The 16796-nt window shown below is 37.0% G+C and overlaps 2 protein-coding genes across 2 annotated transcripts in view; one reads left to right on the top strand and one right to left on the bottom strand.

The window, feature by feature from the left end:
- Atac1 (Ada2a-containing complex component 1) overlaps positions 1 to 16796 on the top strand; it is a 91974-nt gene that overhangs the window by 67632 nt on the left and 7546 nt on the right. Inside the window, exons 8-9 of the mRNA XM_090371139.1 lie at positions 1145 to 1245; positions 6943 to 7297. Of these exons, the coding sequence (XP_090227265.1) occupies positions 1145 to 1245; positions 6943 to 7093 (252 nt within the window). The 3' untranslated portion in view covers positions 7094 to 7297. The remainder of the gene's footprint in view (positions 1 to 1144; positions 1246 to 6942; positions 7298 to 16796) is intronic.
- Positions 11265 to 16796, bottom strand: part of LOC150087332 (oligosaccharyltransferase complex subunit ostc-B-like) — a 54609-nt gene continuing 49077 nt past the window's right edge. The window contains exon 4 of the mRNA XM_090371140.1: positions 11265 to 11369. Coding sequence (XP_090227266.1) covers positions 11354 to 11369 — 16 coding nt within the window. The 3' untranslated portion in view covers positions 11265 to 11353. The remainder of the gene's footprint in view (positions 11370 to 16796) is intronic.

Raw genomic sequence — 16796 nt, 5'->3', positions numbered from 1 at the left:
CCAACACAATGGAAACAAAACAGTATAGAGGGACTTTATTCAAAAATGGCAACATATCACTGGCTGCCATGATATAGATGCATCACTACCAAAGATGGAACAAAGGGTGGTCCTCAGTAGGAGATATGGCTACCCCTAATGTCACTCTATCGGTGCAGGCTTTGCACCACCTGTCCACCACCCCTAATGTCGATGCAGGCTTTGCATCACCTGTCCATACTTAGAACAATCTTGTTGATAAATTCTTGCGGTAACATTGTCCATTCCTCTGTCAGTGCCATCTTCAGCTGGTGAACATTTTCTGGTGGGTGTGGACATGCCGCTAGCCGTCTCCCCAGAGAGTCCCATATGTGTTCGATGGGATTTAGATCGGTGGAACGGGCAAACCAATCCATATGAATAATGTCCTCACTTTCCAAAAGCATATCACAGCTGCAGTGCAATGGGCTGTGGCGTTATCATCCATAAACACGAACTTGGGGCCAATGGCACTTGGAATAGATGCACATGGGGAAGGATTAACACAGTACAGTAGCGTGCACCAGTTATAGTACTGCCTTCCGGTGTCTGGAGTTGTGTATGTCCATCCCTTTCAGTGATGTTTGTGGGATGATACTGTATAACAACCTCTTGCCAGACTAGCTGATGTCCAGAATCGCTGCTGAATCTACTCTCATCAGTAAAGAGTACTTTAAGTAAAGATTTTATGGTTGTAACCTTTAGAAATAGTGTTGGTCCTTTAGTCTTGAACACCAGTGTATTAATATACTGGTCTGTTTATGTAAAAGTTTAATAGAACACATATGCAGATAATAGGAAGTTTAAAAACACATTTTTGTTTATATAAAATGTTTTTAGACATTTAAAGAAGCACATAGATATAAGCAATTGCATAGAATTCTACTGCTAAAGCATTTTGGTTTACAGAGGTAGTCATCATAGAATATAGTTTTTTTTTTTGTTTTTTTTAAAATCTCTCTCATAGAATATCAACTCTTTACTAGTTTCATGAATATAAATTCTGCCAAATAAGGCTAGATCTTGTTATTATCAGAAAAATTTAACTTAAGAATCTTTGCATACTGTGTAGTTCACAACATAAATCAGTTCAAGCAACTCTCAACCACATAACTGCTCTTTTCAGTGTGATCGCTGTGAATGTGAGCCAATTGTTGGCACCAGGTGGCATTGCTCAGATTGTCCCCCAAATGCATCAATAGATTATTGCAACAACTGTATTGATTGGTAAGTAATGAGTTGAGTTCTTTTTTTTATACTCATGACTGAAATAGTTAAGTAATAGTATAAATAGCAGCAATGTCTCCTTTAAATGTTTTTTAACTATTTATATTTTATAATATGTTTTGCCTACTGCTACAATTAATACCTTTTGGGAGGTGCAAGTAATACTGATTTGTATATTGTATGCAAGATGGTAATGAGACATTGCTATTTTAATGATGCTGTCAAGTACTTTTGGTAAGTAATGTGTTGCTTGCACTGCTTTGTCAATGATGTTGAACCACCAAGGAGGAATTTATATATTTAGCTGAAATAGTGCATTGGAACAAGTAAGGAAGAAATTATTATATCTACAAGTCAGTGAACATGTTTATTTTCTGAATATAAAAAACATTAGTATTTTATACACTGTCCAATCAAAATATTATGATCACATGTATAAGGCTTTTGAATGTTTCGGGAAGTATGTCGTACCAGGTCACCACAATTGCATCTCATAGATCTGCCCGTGACAGAGGATCCAAATACTGGATTTTGCAATCCATGTAATCTCAGATGTTTTGTGGTTTTCATATCTGGTGAATTTGGCAGCTAATGTAGTGCCTGGAAGTCACTTTCGTTACCAGCAAACCACTCGCAAACAATACTGGCAGGGTGTGTTATCCTACTGGAACACACCTGTGCCATTGGGAAAGACAGTAACTATGAAGGGATGAACCTGATCAGCTGGTGCACTATGGTCATAGTTGCCGATGCACCTAACAAATCCCCAAACAAAAAAACAAACCTGCTTAGCCAGAACAGATGGGTAAATTTTAGCATTCAGTGTGGTCTAGAGATATGAGGGTTCCAAGAAATTCCCAGGAAAACATCTCCTGGGAATTTCTTGTTTCATGAATATAAATTCATGAAATTGCAACCACTTGCCAGTTTCTGTGGGACATCAGACTGGGACATCAGAGCAATTCCTCTCTGCAGTTGGTCACCATACCCTCTATCCGTTGTCTGCATGGCATAGTAGGAAACTTGATTCATTGAAAAAGGAAACTATTTTCCAGTCATCAGTGGTCCAATAATGCTGTACAGATGCAAACTTTAGGTGTCATTGGCGATGAGTGGCCACAAGCAATTAGTACCTTGACTGGGCACCATAAGCCCATTCAGAGGAAAGTTTGTTGGATCGTGGTCATCTCCTGGTTAAAGTCCATACCACCATTTTCCATGTATCAGCTTGCATAAAGCGGTACACCCCTGATCATTATAATCACTGATGACACCTGTCATTGGCCCAGCAACTGTGTTGATCAAGTACTTTGTATGGACCTGCAGTATCACATTTACTAGTTCTAACTTGCAACACCTTTGGGGAGGAATGGCTGATTGTTAAAAACCTAAGAGTGGTCATAATGTTTTTACTGGACAGTATACGACAGGGCAGTAATGTAGGCACTATCTCATAGCAAGACAGAAATGTGGCAGTGTCATCCTATGAGTTATTTCAACATGTTTATACTATTGCTATAAGCTGGCTGAGGCACAGAGGTAAGTGTATGGTTTTACTGTCTGGGACAGTATATGAATAGCAAAAGCACAAAACTCATGTTAAGGAGCCACTATTGACAACAGGCAATTTGATATCATTATTTTCTACTATTTTTTTTTTTACACTGATGAATAAAATAGTTAAAGTCCATACCACCATTTTCCATATATCAGCTCGCATAAAGTGGTAAACTGTGAATAGCAGCAGCATCCAAATTAAATCTTTTAACTGTTTCTATTTTATAACATGTTGTCTCTCTTGTTGTTGACACAATGTAGAGCCTCCCTAACATAGGGTGCCTCCGTAGCCAGGTGGGAAGGAGCAGCAGTGCGTAGCACACGCTTCTTGATTAGACTGGGGTTCGAGCCCGTCGCCACCAAATACGGAGGATGTGGAAAGGTCAGGGAATGACCACCACATATCCCGGAGCAATATGGCCTTAGTTACTAATGCTCCTAAAAAAAAAAATAATAAAATAACAACCCTCACATAGGATTAGTGCTTCTGGATATGCACGGGGGATTCCTATCCCCAGTGCATATCCAGAAGCAAATGTGCCTTTTGCCAACACCCAAACAAGATCATCATAAAATACAACAGAAGACCATTCATCACACCAGTTGACTCTTTTCTGACACAATGTAAATATTTATCTCACTGGTATGATTTGAAAATGCTGGCTGATATGTCTTTTAGTGCTGTTAATTGATAGATTATGATGGGTGTGGTATCTTTGATCCCCTACATTTCTGAGAGCATGGCCCACATGAGCAGAAACTTGTGTTATCCAGTAATTCTTTCTGGATCCAATTCACTTAAGCTTGCATAGCATTTCTAAACATGTACCAAGACACAAATACCTGTTTTTTCCCCCCCATACATCATTGCTTTAGCATCTGTGTTGAAGCAGTATTTATTGTAGCTACACATGCACTGTCTTGGAGGTGCCAAAACTACCTTATAACCAAATGTTTGTACAGATTTTCTAACAAATCTGTCTGCCCTTAGGCAAGTTAATTTCAATGAAAAACACCAATACCCGTTACCTATGTGTTTTATTTACCTACGTGTTTTTATTTATTTATTATAACTGCAAGCATGGTGGATTTTATGAAGCATAAAACTTTTGAAAAAATAGTCATAGTGACAGAACAAAAAGATAGTTATTATCTTTATCACGTGATCTTAAACTCAGTTTACTTTTCAGAGCTAATATACGCTCTCTGACATTGAAGTTGGGAGTACCCGACTGTTCACAAGTACATGCAAATCAGCAGGCAGATGAGTTGTGCCAAGATATAAAAAATGATTAAAATACAGGACCAATCGGGCAGCATCTATGGCTGATATAAAAACAAATGTAGAGATCGTGGGGTTCAAAGTAATGTGTGCGATGCAGTTAACAGACTTCTGTCTCACAGGAACAGACTTCAGAGTGGAAGAATATTGGAGAGAATGCTAAGACATCACATGCAACACCATGTCAGCAACTTCAACAGAGGGTGGATGGTCTTGTTGTGTAGTGGAACATGTGGGCTGTGACAATACCACAGTGTAAAGATGTTGGCAACAGTGGCTACAGCAAGGCACAACAGAAGACTGAAGTACAGAGCATCAAGCCATTGTCAACAGCACCTGGGATACAGAATGGTGTTAAGAGGTCTTTAGCGATTAATCCTGCTTCTGCTTGGGGCCTGATGATTGCCACATACACGTGTGGCGATGAACGCAGTGATCCTCGAGCCATTGTTGAGTGCGATACTGCAACACCCTACTAGTGTTGTGGTGCAGGAAGCAATCAGTTTTGCTAGTTGGTTGTCATTGGTGTTTGTCAGTAGCAATCTGACTGCCTGCCAGTGTTGTCAAGATTCTGGAATCTGTCTCTTTCTCTTTTCTTACTGGGGTGCCTGACACAATTTTTCAGCAGGATGACCCAACACATATGACAGGGATTTCCTCCTCTGAATGTCTTTATGCTGTGCATGTAGCCTTAACCAGCTAAGTGATTGGATGCCATCTACAGAGCCAACTGTAGCCAGCACAGACCACGAATGTTCTGCAGGCCCAGGTGTAAAGACTTGGTGGGAAATACTGCAGGAGGCTATTTGACACCTGGATGAGTCAGTGCTGAGATGTTTAGCTCAGTATAACTGCAAGCATGATGGATTTAGATCATATCGATCTGTTGTAGACATAATTTTGTGTCATACATTAGTATCTGCAACTTATTTCATGGTACTTCTTGGCTTTTGTTACTATAACTACCCTCTCTGTATTCCTGTTGGGTGCTGCAATTTCAATATCACAGTGTCACTATTTAAACATGATATTGCTAATTGATTTCTTAAATGTTGTGTAACTCAAGTAATGATATTTTTTAATTCATATATTCAGCATGAGTAAATTTCTATCCTTTATTAATCAAAATTGAGTTGTGTTATTCCAGTGGGTACAATATATGTCACTAGAACATAAACATAATTACATAGGATTATGTAATTATGTTTTATTAGCTCAGAACCTTAAGACCAGATCAAACCTATGTTATGTTGTTTTGGCAAACTGGATGAGGACTATGCACAGTAGGGTTCAGGAACCTTTTTCCTTATGAGTGTGCCATTTTTGCTCATTACAACTATAAAAATCTTCACTCACACATTCCACTTAAACCAGTCTAATCTAAATGTGATATGTAGAAAACTGAGAAAATATCATACTATCTTCGAGCAACGGAAAATCTTGCATGCCAGCAAATGGTATGCACATATAGGGCTGCTAATGCCTGGCACACAGCTTTTGCAACTGAACACAGTATAGTATTTTATTTAAACCTTTTTTATATATACTAAAGCCATAATTACAATCAGTATTCAATAAATTATCTACCTAAGGTCCCATAGTTATATTTCAGTGATTCACGATTTATCATACATATCTCAATTTTGATCTCACTATGTTTTTAAGTTGTGCTGCTGTAACAGAAAGAAGGAACACATCTGTATCAAATTATGGATTTGCGAATTTTGAGCATCATTCAGTCATCAAAGAAGGAAATGGACCAACCAAAGGCCATTCATGAAAGGATGATGGCTGTGTATGGCAAGAGTGCACCTTCAAAGTACTAGGTGAAATTCTGGTCAAAACAATTCAAGTGGGGGTAGAGTCCATTGAAGATAATCCATGTTCAGGAAGGCCTATGACAGCGACCACTCCAGAAATGTTCTATGCTATGGAAATCCTTGTGCTGAATGACAGATGTTTAAAGGTGTGACTTATCTGAGGGAACAGTTATAACCATCCTCTGTGAACATTTGGGATTGAGTAAGGTCAGTGCAAGGTGGATCCCCAGATTTCTGACCCCTATGCAGCAGCAGTTCAGAGTATGGTGTTGAGGAGAATGTAGAGCTTTATGGAAGGGATCCTGTAACTTTCATCTCTAGAATTGTTATGGGTGATGAAATGGGTTCATCACTGGGATTCTGAGACCAAGTAACAAGTGTTCTCGCTCACCCAAAAAAATTTCAGACACAATCTTCAGCTGGCAAGATTATAGCCTCATTTTTTGGAATGCTGAGGGAATTTTGTACATTCACTACTTGGAACACAAGCAGACAGTCACCAGGGAGTTATATTCATCCCTACTCTACAACCTAAGGAAAAATGCCACGGAAACTTTCTAAAGGTGTGCTGATTCTTCACAAAACATCAGTGCACTTGTCACATGCTGCTGCTGCTGCTTTGAGAGACTGACTTTACAGAACTTACCTGTCCATCTTAGTCCAGATCTGGTTCCCAATGACTATTTCCTCTTTTGACACCACTTTTCTGATGAAAATGAACTGAAGTCTGCTGTTTCTGCATCCTTTGATGGACAGGACAAAGAATTTTATTCTTCTGGTATTTCTTCATTGCCAACAAAATGGAACAAGTGTACTGAAGAAGCTCAGGGGAGTTGCATTGAAAAATAAAAACAGATTTTTGCCTCTATCTCAATTTCTTCGTAGGTAGGTAGATAATTTATTGAATGCTTCTTGTACTAGCTACTGAAGTAAATAAATGTATACTTTCACTTCAGATATTATATGTTGTTTTCTGTTATAAAGTGATTTAAAATATCTTATGCAGAAAAGTAACTGTATTCATTTTTGTCCAAACAGCATGAATGAAAGTGGCTGTCACACCTTAAATCATCACATGGAACCTATCCATCAAGCTCGAACTTCTACAGGGTTAGACAGAGATTATATGCACTTCACAAGTGGAGCACGATACAACTATCTTGATCCAAATTACATGCCAGCATCTTGATTCTTGCATTTCCTCTTGCTGCATAGCTGTTTCAGAGTACCCCCCCCCCCCCGTTTTTTTAAATTAAAGTGATTTTCTAGTAGATGGCATTTTATAATTATCATTTCACCCGACATTTTCTACGAGGTGGATACTGTGTTCCATTCTTCTTTGTGACAGTGCATTGTTATGAAAATACTTCAACTTCTTATGTTAAAAGATATGGTAAGTATGGATGCATTTTCAAAATTGTTTTTTTAGGGAGCATGCTTTGATCAGAATGCTAATCATCCATCATCCTGTAGCAATAACAAAATTATAACCACACTTGCTTGTAGTAACATTTTGCTCCTTCTGTCTATCAGTATACCCATTTGTCTTTAATTATTTCACTCTCAGTAAAATCTTACCTGTTTTCCTCCCTCATGAATGGCATGCTGATAAAAACATTTCCTGCTCTTAACTGCTGGGATTGGTACCAGCAGATGAGAACAGGAAATAAATTTATGTTGCAAATTTTTCATATCTTGTTTCTATATTCACACAAGAAACTTTTCAAGGTAAAAAAAAGATTTAGCTCAGACAAATTATTCAGCAATAAATTAATTTGTGTTTAGTCAAAAGTCCTCAAAGAGAAGTTTAAAAGTGAAGAAAGCACAAAAAGCTGATGGAATCAGCCCAGTTACTGAAATAAGCAGCTAAGTTGGTCACAAAACCCTTATAATAATGAAGGCATCCTTTGACCCTTGTGAAATTCTAGAAGACCTCAAAATGATCAAATTTCTTTCCCCTCCTCACATATAAATGGATTTCCACAAATGGCTTGGATAACTAGAGACCAGTAAGTCTGATTTCTGTGTTAAGGATCTTGTGCAGGATCATCTTGATAATAATGCTATTATAGTCATAACATAGTCTTACTGAAGAGGATGCTATCTGCCTAGCCTAGTAAATTTTTATGAGATAGTTGCAAATAATAATAAAAAATAAAAACTATCAAAGTGTAGTTTACTAAATTTTAGAAAGGCTTTCTTTTGACACAGTCCTACATGCATAAGTCAAAAAAGTGTTATATTGGGAGATGGAGGTTTTTAAGAACACAGGGATTTTATTGCAACAAGACTTAGGCAAATAATACTAGTCTGAAAAATGGCAACTATGTTTAATACTAGTAAATGCAAGGTTCTATACCCAAGTCACAGTAATCCCCAGTTAAGGAATATCATATTCAAACTGTTGAAGATGACAAGTATCTGGGCCCCCTCACCACCAAATACAGAGGATGCGGAAAGGTCGGGGAATGACCACCGCATATTCCCGGAGCAATATGGCCTTAGTTGCTAATGCTCCTAAAAACCAAACAACAATAACAAAGATCTGGGGGGTGAGCAGTGTAGCAAGATTGCTAGGACAATGCATCATAGGCTACAAGATCAATTGTGGATGCAAACAAGATATTGAGGAGTTTGGGCCTTGAAAAGATTGAGCAAGCTTAATGATCGGGGAATACTTTCTCTTTCTGCAGTTGTGCAGAATCAAATTAAGAAAATTGTAGACAGGATGTAAGAAAATTTGACTTTAGTTAAAGGGTAATCAACTACTGGAATAAGTATTGTTGAACCTTATAGAGTTAAGAGAACTTAAATATTTGTAAGAAGCAGTAAATGTATTATGGATACATTTTATTTGTTAACAGCAGGTGCTACATTAACGATGTTCCCTTGGTTGACAGTGAGGATCATCTTCGAAGAACAAATGGCACTCAAAGCTCTCCTTAACATTTCGTGTGTTTCTGTTGAAAATTTTGAAAAAAAAAAAAAAAAAATTGATTCTCTGCTCAATAAAATCACTCATTTTAAAATGTGATGTGATACAAGTCTGTTTAATATGCACTAATTCAGACTGACTGGGTAATTCACAGAAATGGGTAATTCATGCATTACTATATCTAGGCAAGTTGCTGAACACGTTTTGATCACACGTCATACATGTGGTTTTGGCATCTTAAAGAAAGTTTTTGCAACTAATAGCATGAGTCATTCTAATATTTGTTTTTGCTTACTCTGTATAGTCTGATCCTTTTCATAATTCATGATGTGCTGATATGCAAATTTTTAGCCTTTAGCTCTTCATTTAGCTCTGAGAGTAGAACAATTTTTTGATATACTATTTTACACTATTTTATTTGAAAATAAAAAGGAAACTTCAGATTTGCTGTTTAGGTATGTTTATATCATAAAATAATGATATAGAGTTTATATCATATGATAATGATATGCTGGAAAACCACTAAATACGAGTTCCATTATCTCCTGTTCCATTTTTGACATTTTATGGACTTTAATGGGCAGAAGTAACTTGCTTATATAAATTTTTTTTAAAAAAATAACATCATAGACATAATTCTTTTCAGTTTTACTTTAGGAATAATATGACTCCTAGACACTGAGTGGCCACTCTATTAGGTACATTCAGATCTATCTAATAGCAGGTAAACCCACCACTCAAAACAGCCTAGGTTCATTATGGCATGGATTCAGTGAGGTGTCAAAAGCATGACATAATGATGCAGATCTACTCTGAAAAGCTCCTACACAGATGTTTAATTGGATTGTTATCTGGTGATAAGAGGCCACTGCTCAATTCACCCTCATGTTCCTGGAACCATCTGAGTTACATCTGGTCAGAAAATTTCCAGATAACCTGTGTCATCAAATTTTGCTCTACTGGTTTTTAGTGGGCCACTGTGCCCTGTAAAAGCATCCGCACACTATTAGCCGTGGGAGGGGGTTCATGGACTCATGCTGTTTTTGCCATATTCCAGTCTTCCCATCAGCTTGGAACAGTGGAAACTGAAATTACATACCAGGCAATGTTTTTAAAATCCTCCAGTGTTGGTGTTTCTAGAAGGGGAACCCAGTTCAGTCATCTGCTGCAATATCTCAGCTGTGACAAGGTATATGTTTTAAAGTGCCTCTTCAATTACCACTGTTGTACCAGGTTGTTATTTGACTGACTGTAGCTTTTCTGTTACCCTGCACAAGTCTTGTCATCTTGCACGAACAAGCTGTTGGCTGGATGTTAGTTTATTGTACCAATCCCGATACACCTGAGACATTCATACCTGAAAGCCCCAGCATCATTGTAGCATGAGATACTCAAGTAGCATATCTGGCTCCAACAACCAATAACCATGCCATGTTCTTGTCCATATACAGCATCCCTGTGGCTTCCCACCTGCTTTATATTACATGGGACAAACAAGAACTCCATTTCTTGAAAAGGGTAAGTGTACCTAAGTATCCATTCAGTGTATAGTGCTTTGAGTATGCTGCAAACAAGTATACTTCTTTGCAGTTTGTGACACTAATTGTGGCATAAATGTCAAATTTTTTATACATCTCAATTACTCATGTATACAGATCTCTGTTTCAATGTATAACACTTTTCACCTCAGTAATGTTCAGAATGGGACAAAAGAAACTAGTCCTCTGGTTATTCCTAAAAATCAGGCCAAGTAAAATAAAGGTGGTCATTTTGAAATTGTGGCATTACCAAGACTGCTCACAGTGCACTTGTGTTCATGTTTCTTTTTCAGTAATCAAGAGTATTACACACTGTTTCACAGCAGGTCCACTTCCCTGTGCTGGAAAGTGGTCAATGGATTTGATTAAATTAGAAATGTCAAGTACCTTCAGCCACTTCATGATGATATCACTGCGGATGTAATACTATGTCTATGCTATTATTTCTTTTTTCTTTTTTTTTTTTTTTAATCTGTATTATGCAATCCTGTGAAAGTGACTTGATCCATTTATAAACATGTTAGCATACTTGTAAAGTGCCTGTTGGCTTCATCGTGGATTTGGCTCTTAGAAAGATTTGAGGCATCCCATTCCCAAATTTCGCTAAAATTGGTTGAATAAAAATCTGTCAATTATTTCTTTTTTCATACAGCATTAAGTTGTAACAGAAGCACTGGATATGTTTTCTGCCATGATTAGAGGAATGAATGGACAGTAAAACAGATGCGCAGAAATGAAATGATCTCAGTTGAGCATAAAAATTGTTGCTTTTTTTGTTATAAATCATGAATTATTACTAATTTTGCAAATGTGATGCTGCATACATTAGCTTGTTACCAGAGCTTACTATTAAGTTTTTCCTTGCATTTACACAATAAGACCAGGAATGTAGGGAGTATTCCATTTTATTTGAAAATGTGTAAAAAAAGGAAGCATAACCACATAAGTAGTTTTCCAAGTTTAGAACATCTCATCTTCACTGCAGATAGCCACTGTAAGAGAAAAAAAATTATATATATATACATACACACACATGATTACAAAATTTGCAATGCAAAATTCATCTGCATGGGAAAAAAAACAAAATCAGTATTCTTGAATATAGAATATTTTATGGCTAACTGGCTGCATGTCTCTTTATTTTCTTAAATAATGTTATCCCATACAACCTGGAAATTCATATGAATCAAAATTAAGAATGGCAGTGATGTAATAATTTATGTATGCTTGAAGATCCATTGTAACGAGTAATTACAGACCAGTTAGTTTAACTGATGTTCTGGGTAAAATAATGGAGTCATTGGATAAAGATGCATTGCAGGATCATCTAGACAAGACTGCAGCAATAATTCAGACACAGCATGGGTTTGTTAAGGGAAAGTCTTGTCTGACAAATTTGATTAGTTATTATGATGTGGTTACAAAGGAACTGGATGCAAAAAATAATTTTGATATCATATATTTGGATTTCAGGAAAGCTTTTGACACTGTTGCGCATGGAAGACTATTGTACAAATTGGAGCAGAATGGTATTAAGGGTAAGTTGCTACAATGGATAAAAGGATGGTTGAGTGGGAGAAGACAGTGCTAATCAATGGCTGCTGCTCTTCATGGACTAATGTTATTAGTGGAGTCCCACAGGGTTCGGTATTGTTTTGTATATTTATCAATGATATTGATGAAGGTATATCAGTCTTAGTGTCGAAGTTTGCAGATGATACAAAGGTTGGCAGGGTTGTTAATGACAATAATGGCAGTGTGCTACTGCAACAGGATCTAGATAATTTGGGCAGATGGGCTAAGAAGTGGCAACTGAAGTTTAACCTTGACAAATGCAAAGTACTGCATATAGGTAGAAGTAACCCGAGAGAAAAGTACCAACTGTGTGTACTACACTTAAGGTGGTAGAAAATGAAAAAGACCTGGGAGTAATTGTACAGTCAGATATGAAGTTTTCTGAGCAATGCTGCCAGGGCAGGTCATGGGGTTTTGTCAATGATATATAGGAATTTTGCTAGTAGGGAAAAGGAGGTGATTGTCCCTCTGTATAAGGCAATGGTCAGGCCATGCCTTGAGTACTGCGTACAGGATGTCAATTTGCTTGAGCGTGTACAGAGAAGGGCAACAAGATTGGTGAGGGGAATGAAGGGATCCTCTAAGAGAGGCTTAAGTTCTGCAAATTGCAGTGGCTGGAGACTAGGCACGCTGAATTCTGATGGGATCCTTCCACTTTTTCAAATTAAGAAAAGACAGATGTAGAATAGATGTGCGGAAATTTGCCTTTAGCCAGCGGGTGGTTAATTTCTGGAACAAACTTCTATCTGTCGTGGAAGTTGATAGGTTAAATAAATTTAAGGAGGAACTGGACAGGCATTTGGAGGGAATGGTGTGATTGTTTTTTAGCTGATGCTGCATAAGCTCATACACTTGCTTTCTTGCATCACATGTTACTACTATCCCACTATGGGTGATACAAAAATAAAATATAGTAGGGTCAATCCATATCATCTATACGTAGAAGTTTGCTGATTACAGTAAAATCTCGTTAATACAAACTCGGTTTATATAAAGTACTCGTTTATATGAAGCATATACCATTCCCCTGTGAAAGGATAGGCTTTTCTATGTAAATATATTCATTTATTACAAAATTTGCTTAATATGTATTACAGAGTTCTTTTTCAGCCCATAAGAAATAAATATCATTTTGTATATTTAATACAAATTTTGGCAGAGCGTTCCAATTATTGCCCCCGGCTCCCTGCTTCCCAAAGGATGCACTGACTTGTTAGAAATTAATTTTGTGTAAACAAAAGTACACCTAATTCTGTTTTTACACGATAGATACGTTCCTGAGAAATACGTGCAAAAAAAATTCGTGTAAAAAAAGACATTGTATTTATGGAAGAAAAGAAGATTGGTTCCGGATCTAAAAAATCAGTAAAAATAATTTTAAAAAAACACATAAAAATATTCGTTTTAAGCTTATTTTATTTCAACAAAATACACATGTAATAATATGTAATGAAAATGTATTAAAGTAAATTTGTATGCATATGAAATGAAAAAAATTCTTCATGAACAAAAAAAATCTGTTGTACACATAACAAGATTTTATTCATTTTCACTTTCTGATAATAAACGGCGCATACGTTTGCGTATGACTGGAATATCACTGCCATCACTAGAAATGTTGTGGACATCGTCTTCTTCCTTTATTAATGAAATTCTTTCTGTGATCTCTTCAGCAAAATCAGCACGAGTCTCCTCTGGTGCTGATGTTTCACCGGTTTTTACGAACGAATTCAGTTATTAATCGTTGTGTTCGTGTTTTGGTTATGCCGTTATATAATTCTCTGTAAGAGGCTGTCAACAACTTCAGTTCACGTTGAAACTTCCCAGCGCGTTCCTCATTAGGGTCATGTTTGACAAAATGATTACCTAATTTTCTGGCCAGTTCCAGACCTTTTATTAAATCTGCATTTAGAACAGGATCATTTTCTTCATTATCACTACGTTCTGTGGGATAAGGAGTACCAAGGACAACCTCTAATATTTCATCTTTGCTTAGGGCTTTGTCGGTTAACAATTCATCAATATCTTCAAACGACAGATCATCGAATCCTTCTCCACCAATTTTGTGTGCCATTGTAATGATGTTGGGAAATTCGGTCGTATTAGGGATGATGGGATCTTTGCTTTTTACACATTGTGGCCAAACCGCTTTCCAACACGCATTTAAAGTTGCTGGTTTTAATTCAGTTAACGCTAATCCAACTTGATTGATACAATCCATAATTGAGAATTTCTTCCATACATCAATGACTGTTAGTGTTTCATCATTCAGTTTGTCCAAAATGTGTTGGAATGTTCGTTTTACGTAGTATGTTTTAATTATCGCAATTATACCTTGGTCTAGCGGTTGTATCAAAGATGTAGTATTAGGTGGCAGAAATAAAATTTGTACGTTTGGGTGTTCCAAGACAGGATGGCCGGGTGCATTGTCAAGAATCAGAAGAACTTTAAATTCGAGACCTTTCAAATTTATATAACGTCTGACTTCTGGGACGAAACATTTGTTGAACCATTCTGTAAAGATAGCAGTGGTCACCCAGGCCTTCTTGTGTGCCATCCAGTGAACAGGCAATTTATTGATATCTATACCTTTTATTGAACGTGGGTTTAGGGCTCTATTTACCATCAGTGGTTTCAACATACGATCTCCTGAAGCGTTGGAGGAAAATAACAAGGTCACACGATCCTTAGCTACCTTAAAACCACCAGCAGTTTTCTGCGATGTGGCTACATACGTTCTGTTCGGCATTTGTTTCCAGGAGAAACCAGTTTCATCTGCATTCCACACTTGATCAGGAGTGTATCCTCCATCTTCCTGTGGGAATACTTTAGCAGCCGATTCATCTGCAGATGCAGTTTCACCTTTAATTTTTATATTATGAAGAGCATTCCTTTTAAGAAACCCTGTCATCCAACCTGTACTCGCAGAAAATTCATACTTTCTCTTTAACTGAGATGAAGTGCTTGGCTCCTTTTCTTTAATCTGTCTGTAAATTCTTAGTGCTGTTTGCTTGATGGCATTTCCATCTACTGGTACTCTTTTTTGTGACTGATCGTCTATCCATATTACCAGAGCCTTTTTCCTTGACAATATCTCTTGTATATGATGATGAATTAACACTTACTTTTGTTCCAGAACACACCGACTTCCTAATTGCAGCTTCATGTACACCAAAATGCTTTCCTACAGACGTAACCCCTTGTCCAGTTGCAAGACGATCTAAAATTTGAATTTTAAGTTCCAAAGAAATCGCTTTCCTTTTCATTTTGGTAATAGGCGAATCACTGGACATTATATAAGGGCTACCGAAAAATATCTCAGGTATAATTAATAAAAAAAGGTATGAAAAATTTGTAAACTTACAATTTATTGACTATCGGCAAAATTAATAAATTTATATGTGCACAACTTTCACTACAGATTCTTTCACTTTGAAATAGAGCTTACTACTAAATGTCTTCCGAAGATACAATGCACCAAATTCAATAAAAACGATGATTCATAGATACCTAGACGTACACCAATGTGTTTCAAAACGCACATACTAGCTAATCTATCACACTAATAAGTAGCTAATAATCACACTAATCTATTGGTGCGTGTAATATAGAAATGATACTAATATGCCACAAATAAAAAAAAAATTTCTTTGAATTTAGGCAAAAAAAAATTCATAGAAATCGTGTTAAATCAAATTCGTGTAAAAAAAGTTCGTGCAAAAACAGAATTAGGTGTAGTTTATGGTAGCTAGAACATCAAGTACACTCTGAAAAGCATCTTTCTGAAGGATGAGTTGTTAAATTAACAAAAGAATAAAAGGTTTTTCTAAGTTGTTTACATGCACTTCCCCCGCTATCCATGGGAATGTGCGTTTTCTTGCAAAACGGACATTGCAAAGGAATACATCTCTTTAAAAACGAATTCGTGGTGCAAAATACAAGGAACCTGAAACAAAATTTTTTAGAGTGGTACCAACGAATGCGTGCATCTAATTTGCCAATATCAGGTCCAATTTTGCAAGAAAACGCAAATTATCTAGCTCAGCAACATGAGATTAGTGACTTCAAATGCAGCAGTGGCTGGCTCCAAAGATTTAAAAACAGGAATAACTTGGTTTCACGAAATGTTTCCGGTGAGTCTGGATTAGTCAACAAAGAAAAGGCTAGACTGGTTGTGTTCTGTACATCCTTGAAAAATGAGGCAAAGGATATTTTTAATCTTACGAGACAGGTTTATTTTATAATTTGCTGCCAAACAAAACATTTGCTATTTGAAGAGAGTCGTCATGGTGGAAAATTAAGTAAACAAAGACTCACTGTTCTGTTATGCTGCAATTCAAATGGCAGTACAAAACTATGCCCACTTGTGATTGGCAAGTTTTCCAAGCCAAGATGTTTTAAAGCAGTTAACCAACTTCCCTGTGATTATGAGGACAACAGAAGTGCTTGGCTTGTGGTCAAAAGGAACATTTTGATGATTCTAGACTGCTGTATAGCACATCCTGCCGAGACACTTAAGTTGACAAATATATGGCTGTTGTTTTTACCCCCCAATACCACCAGTTTAATGTAACCACTGTATCAAGGGAGCATATAGAGCTCGCCTGATAAGGTACTTGATCCGCGATGTAGGAGGGAACAATTTCCAGCCAAATTGGAATGTCTTGGATGCTATCTGTAATCTTGTTATTGCTTGGGAAAGTATTACATCAAGTGTAATAATCAATTGCTTCAGAAAGAGTGGCATTGGAGAGAATATCATCGAAAAACATGGTCCAGCAGATGAATATGATAGTAACAGCGAGGAATGGAAGAATTTGAAGGAGCATATGGATTTTGTTGGT

The sequence above is a fragment of the Mastigoproctus giganteus genome, chromosome 4 (assembly GCF_048544385.1).
Source record: "Mastigoproctus giganteus isolate SK-2022 chromosome 4, ASM4854438v1, whole genome shotgun sequence".
NCBI lineage: Eukaryota > Metazoa > Arthropoda > Arachnida > Uropygi > Thelyphonidae > Mastigoproctus > Mastigoproctus giganteus.
This window is presented reverse-complemented; position numbering and strand designations above follow the sequence as displayed.